General features: G+C 54.1%; 1 protein-coding gene across 9 annotated transcripts in view; it reads left to right on the forward strand.

The window, feature by feature from the left end:
• ZNF710 (zinc finger protein 710) overlaps nt 1–4,474 on the forward strand; it is a 65,926-nt gene extending 61,452 nt beyond the window's left edge. For all 9 annotated transcript variants that reach the window (XM_058542454.1, XM_058542455.1, XM_058542457.1 and 6 more), the window contains one exon: nt 2,189–4,474. In XM_058542454.1, coding sequence (XP_058398437.1) covers nt 2,189–2,358 — 170 coding nt within the window. In that variant the 3' untranslated portion in view covers nt 2,359–4,474. The remainder of the gene's footprint in view (nt 1–2,188) is intronic.
• The last annotated feature ends 1,620 nt before the right edge of the window (nt 4,475–6,094 follow it).

The raw sequence follows: 6,094 nt of genomic DNA on the forward strand, positions 1-6,094 counted from the left end.
ACCTGTGCTGTATCTAACCACCGGAGGGACTGGAGCAGAACCTGTCCTTTTGGAAATAGCTGCTCCTGCACACCTTGCCCCCAGGGGGCAGTTAAGGCGCAGGCTCTTTCTCCCTGAGGCCAGGAAGCAGGGTGCAGAGGACTGCTTCTTCCTGACTGTACAGATGACAGAGAGGAAAGCAGTAACGGCACTGGAACGGCCCAGACCCAAGTCCGCCTGCCTCTCACGTGTAACCTTGATCTGAGAAGCCCAGGCCTGACGCTTGTGCAGGAGGAAGGGAGCATACGCTCTAGATGGAACCACCTAATAAACTACAGGATTGTCATTTGGGAGCCAGATCAATGTCCTTGTAAAAAATGGTACAGACTATTTCCTGGGATCAACTGGACAGGACCAATAGAGTTAATAAAGATAAACAAAGGGGGGTTTACAGAGATCCAGAGGTAGAAATTTTCCCAGAGTGCTCTATTTAGCTTGTTTCTAATCAGCTGTATGATATCAGGGTGTGGAACTAGGATTCGAGGAAGAAACAGCCTAGGGTCTATAAAATTTGGGACAGTTAGCCTTGTTTTATAAAGTGAGGAAGACCCAGTGTGTCGGATGCTCTGGGCACACATAATAGACACCACAGTCAGACTAGCTTAAACAATAAGGAAATAGACTAAGAAATGACTTGAAGTCCAGCCCATTTTCAGAGTCAGCTGATTCAGCCCCTCTAACAATGACATCAGGGTGAGGCTCCCCTGTCTCTCCACAGCATTAGCTATGATTTGCCTCATGGTCACAAGATGGCTGCCAGTGGCCTTCAGGGCAATGTGCTTCCTAGTTCATATCCAGTGGGAGAGTAACAGCCTATTCCCCTTTGCTCTATGAAACCAATGAGAGCATTCCAAGAACTCACTAGCAGGCCTTTCTTCATGATTCATTGGCTAGAATTGGATCCCATGCCTATTCCAGAACCACTCAATGGCAAGGAGTGGGATTACCCTTAGACCAGTGGTTCTCAAGTGGGGATGTGTTTGCCTCCTGGGGACATTTGGCCAAGTCTAGAGACATTTTCGGTTGTCACAACTGGCATGATGCTACTGATGTCTAAAGCTGGTAGAGGCCAGGGGTGCTGCTGAACCTCCCACTATGCACATCCTACAGTGCCCCTCAGCACAAAGAATTATGGCCCCAAATGCTAGTAGTGCCCAAACTGAAAAACCCTGCCTTAGACTTATCAGGGCTACACCCTGGGCTGAGTTTGTTTCTCCCCAAAACACATCGCATCTCCTAGGTAGACAGGGCAGAACGCACATGAGGGCACAGCCACAGTCCCTGCCAGCCAGCCTCCCAGGGTCCCCAGATCAGACCCAGGCCTCCCTCCCTCTGCTTGTCATAGGAAGGCAGCCCCAGGCCTCCTCCGTAGAGTTCTGCATCTGGCTTTTGTTCTAACACTAAGAGCTTTATAATAGGATTTCTACTTGATAAAATTACAAGAGGCCTCTTAGAGTTTTTGCCTCATGCATCTTTGTTAACCTCGGTGTGTGTTTGTCCTTGACAAGCAAGGCCCAGGGAGACCACCAGGTAGAACTGGTTTAAAGCACTAACGCTGGCAGGAGGTCAGAGAACCAGCTCTCTCCAGCCATTTGAGGCAAAGTGGCACAGTGGATCAAAACAACAGCACTTGCTGGTGCCCTTTGGCAAGCTGATTAACCTCTCTGAACTTCCTTTTGATCTCCTAAATGGGGTTGCTGCGAGCACTCCCGAGGCCATGGGTGTGAAGTGCCTGCATGCAGTAGGTGCTGGATGAGTGGTGCTGCAGAGAGGGGATGTAATGCAGCAGCCTTTCATATGGCAAATGCCTACTGGTCATAGGACCCGTGAGAGACATTGTAGAGAATACGGAAGTGGGACTTAGTGTCTTAGGAGGGGCAATAGAGGCTTGACCCAAAGAAGAGTTCAAGGCCGGGCCTGCACCCACCCTGCACACACACACCTTTAGGATTCAGATCTAGTGACCCGTCTGAGAAGCCACAGGAGCCTGGGACCTCCCAGAGCAGGAAGGCAGACAGGCAGCTGAGAATTCTCTGGAAGCAATGCCTGGGAAGTCTTTTCTTTAGAAGGGTCATCTGCTTCCTGTGTGGGAGTGATTGGCTCTCCCCACAAGGCAGCATCCAGGCCTAACTGTGCCCTTCTTTTGCAGACCCCATGATGGAGCTGACAGGCACCGACCCGTCTGAGCTTGATGGCCAGCAGGAGATGGAAGACTTCGAGGAGAATGCCTACACCTACGCCAGTGTAGACAGCAGTGCCGAGGCCAGCGTCCTCACTGAACAGGCCATGAAGGAGATGGCCTACTACAATGTGCTATAGCACAAGCCGGGCCGCCAGAAGGGGCGAGGAGGGCCTAGGGTGTGGGGGTGAGACCCATGGGCTGCGGGTGCACCTCCTGCAGCTGAGAACAAGCTACTGCCCCACTGTCCTGAGCCCTCCCCTCCCACCGAGTCGTTTGCACCACTAGGGACTTTTAGACCAAATGGAGACTGTACTACTGGCCTCAGCTGTGAACCAGGCACAGGCCCCAGCATTCCAGGGAAGGAAGGATAATACAGGAGGCCGGGTCTGGGTCTCCTTTGCCTGCTGCTGTGGGAGGGTGGGAGAAAGCTGAGGGGGGCCATTTGGGGACTAGTCACAAGGGCACAGGTTCTCAGGTCTCTCCAGGCCCAGCAGAGCTGGGGCAGCTAGTGTGGGCAGGGCATTCCCGATGGCTCCTCAGGGTCCTGACGCTGGAGGAAGAGATCACTGAGCCATGCCTTGTTCCTCCTCTGGACCAACTCCTGCCTCTAGGGATGTGTGAGCTCCTGTGCTAGTCAGCACTGCCCCCCCCACCCCCCACCAGCCCCTGGGCTCAGAAAAGCCCAGGCCCTAGAGCCCCTTTCCCCACCCTGTCACGGACAGCCAGGCAGGGCCCTCTGCCTTCTACCTCCTGGTGCCTCCCGTGCTCTCCTCAAGCCAGGCGTGCATGCAGCCTCAGTCCTGGCCTTAGGAAAGCGGGGTGTAGCCCAGCCCCCAGCTAATGCCCTCTCCAGCCAACCCCCAGAAGGCCCCCATCTTACAGCCCTGTTTGGAAGTAGGTGTCCCTAAAGTGGATTTCAACAAATGTCATCCATTCTGTCTTCAACTGGGCTACCACACCAGGATCCCCCAGTGTGAACAAAGCTGGGACGTGCCCTGCATCAGGCACATACTAACTGGGCCCCCCTGAGTGAGGGGCAGGGCACAGTGACGGGATCATGGGGGGCTGTCCTCAGAGGAAGCCAAGGACCACCTGAATGGGGGGAGGGGAGTGGAGTATTTTCCTAAAACAAGTATCCATTTTGAGGATGGGACAGCCAAGAGTCAGCAGGCTCCCGGGAAGAGCAACATATTTAAAAAGGAAAATGAAGACCATAGAGAAAAAAATTTTTTTGAGCAATGGGGTATTTCAAACGTAATTTATTTTTTCTTCTTTCCAATTCTGTCTCGCCTATTATCGTTTCTGATGGAGATCATTTTCTTTTTTTCCAACAGAAGTTTTCTTGTGTGCTGTGTGTGCTTTGTGCCTCCCCAACCCAGAGCGTCCTGGCCAGGCAGGGCTTGGCTGGAGGGGACTGCTGCTCTGGCCCTGGAGGTGCGGCTGCTGGCAGGAAGCCTCAGGAGGCCAGAGTGAGAGGCAGGAGAGGAGGGCTGGGCAGGCCCTCCACCCCCTGCCCGGCTCCTCTGGCTGGTGACTCGCTCTGCATCACCCCCACAGTGGCCAGGGCTGCTCCATTCTGCACAGCCAGCAGCTCTCTCCCTCGCTTGCCCGCTCTCATTGCCTCTGTCCCCATGCCAGCTCCTGTCCCTGGAACCCCAGACAGGCCCAGGGCAGTGAAACAGCACATTCAGGAACGCTGGGGCAGCCCCTGCCCACTTGCCTCCTGAGGCCTCAGAGGGGAGGGGCAGGCAGGGCCGTCCCCAAAGGCACAGAAGGAGGTGAAGCCACCAGCTTTAGCCCAGAAACCAGGCAGGGGGGGAACAGCCAGGGGTGGGAATAACCACTTTGAAATGCAGCTACCCCCAAGGCTGAATCCTTAGTGAAGGACCAAGCAGGCCTCAGGGTGGCTGTGATCAGGTCCGAGGGGAGGACAAGGTGCCTCTTCCTTCTCTGCTAGAGCTCGTGCAAAGCAGCAAATGAGAGGCAACAAACAAGAGGGCTGGGGGTCACAGGAGCCTCTCCCCAAGGGTGGCTCTCCAGACCCCGAGGCCCTCTGGCCTCCCAGGTGCCCGCCATGATGACCCTCAGGTGGCAGTGACCCTGTCACTGTAGAAGACATTTTCTCCTGCTGAGCAGAAGCATCATCCCCTGCAAACTACCTCTTCCCACAACGTCTTTCTCCCCTGGTACCAAAAAGAACCCTGTACCTCCTCCTCCTCCTCCTCCCTGCCAGCACAGTGGCCTTGGTCTTGGCAACCCACAGGAGAAGTGACCCCCAGGCTGGGGCTCTCCTTCCCCCCAAGCTCTGCCATCAGCGTGGCCCTCTGCAAGGTTCCATACTTGAACGCCCCCCTGCCCTGTGCCTTGCACCTGGGCAAAACGTAGAGAAGGAAACAGCACAACTCACGATTTGAGCCGGGGTGCTCTTGGCAAGGCTCCTGTCCTCAGTCCTCCCCAACCTTTCCAAAAGAGGCGTGCGGCCTCTCGGGTGACTTGGAAACTCCTGGACGAATTCCATTCTAACTTATTTTGACATGTACACAAACCAACTGTTTAGAAATTCCACTTGTGCAAAGCCCTACTGTGTTTTTATGTTCCTGTTTAAAAAAGAAGTTTACTTAGCAATAATTATAAATAAATGAATATTCTTTAGTGAGGTGCTGCAGGTGCTTCTTTCCATGGTTCTTGGGGACGTGGTTGTCACCCCTCCCCCAGAAGAAATTCCCAATAAGGCTTCCCGGCACCACACAGTGGGGCATCAGTCTGCAGGGACCTGGAGGGGACCCAGACCATCCTTTGCATTGGAATGGCCACAGGCAGGCCAGGCCCCCACAGCGAGCTGCTCCAAGCCCGGGGCGGGCCGGGGGGGGGCAAGGCCCCAGAATTCCCACCACTGGCAGAGAAAAGCCGCTGCCCCTCCTTACCCACCAACAGGGCACCACAACAGAAGCCAGCTCCCAATGCCAGACGGCTTCAGAAGCTGTGCATTCTGGGGAGCTGCCAGCCCTTTGCTACTGATGACCAAGAAGGGCCCAGAAACCTTGAGCTTCCCCTCCAGGAGCTGGACCTAGCAGAGCCAGCACACCAGCTTTTCTTCCTACAGCCCCGGGAGTTCGGTGCAATTACTGAGGAAGAGTGGTCTTTCAAACAGAAGGGGGCCTCCCATGTGCGTGGGCGCTACAGCCCATCTTAGGCTCTATGGTATTAATCTTATGGGACCACTGTTGTATATGCGGTCCGTCGTTGACCAAAGCATTGTTATGCGGTGCATGACAGTATAATCAATCCCTGCATAAAAGATAACCCCCTTTAGATTGGACCTATTCAGTTTTATAGCAACTTTATAACCTTACTTTTCTAGTTTTGCCAAAGAATGGTGAAGATGAACCCAAGTCTGGGACCCACTGGCCTGGACACTCCCAACCCCCAGCCCCAGGTGGCCGTGAAGAGAACTGAGAGGCAGCTACTGGGTGGGACCTGTTTTGAGGACTGAGAAAAGGGCAAATAAAGAGGTCTGGAGATGTTTAAAAAGAGGTTAAAACCAACAAAGAAAAAAATAAATAAAAATAGAATCTATCAGGAAATAATAACAATCCTAAAATGCAGAACAGGATATAGGAACCGGATCATGCTAGGAAATTCCAGAGAACCCACAGGCCTGTGCCCCAAGAGTCCCAGCAGTTCCTGAGGCCACTCCTGTAGAATGCAGGAGGCTCCCACTGCTGCCCGGTCCCCCCACCCTGCCGTGGTGGCCCCCTGACTGGATAGAGGCCTAAGACAGAGACCTACTGTGCCCTGAGGTGCTCAGTCTGTCCCTGGTGGAATCACCAAGCCCTCTGAAGGCCTCTGCCTCTGGGCTTCAGCTGCCTCCTT

Source organism: Diceros bicornis, chromosome 5 (assembly GCF_020826845.1).
Source record: "Diceros bicornis minor isolate mBicDic1 chromosome 5, mDicBic1.mat.cur, whole genome shotgun sequence".
Lineage (NCBI taxonomy): Eukaryota > Metazoa > Chordata > Mammalia > Perissodactyla > Rhinocerotidae > Diceros > Diceros bicornis.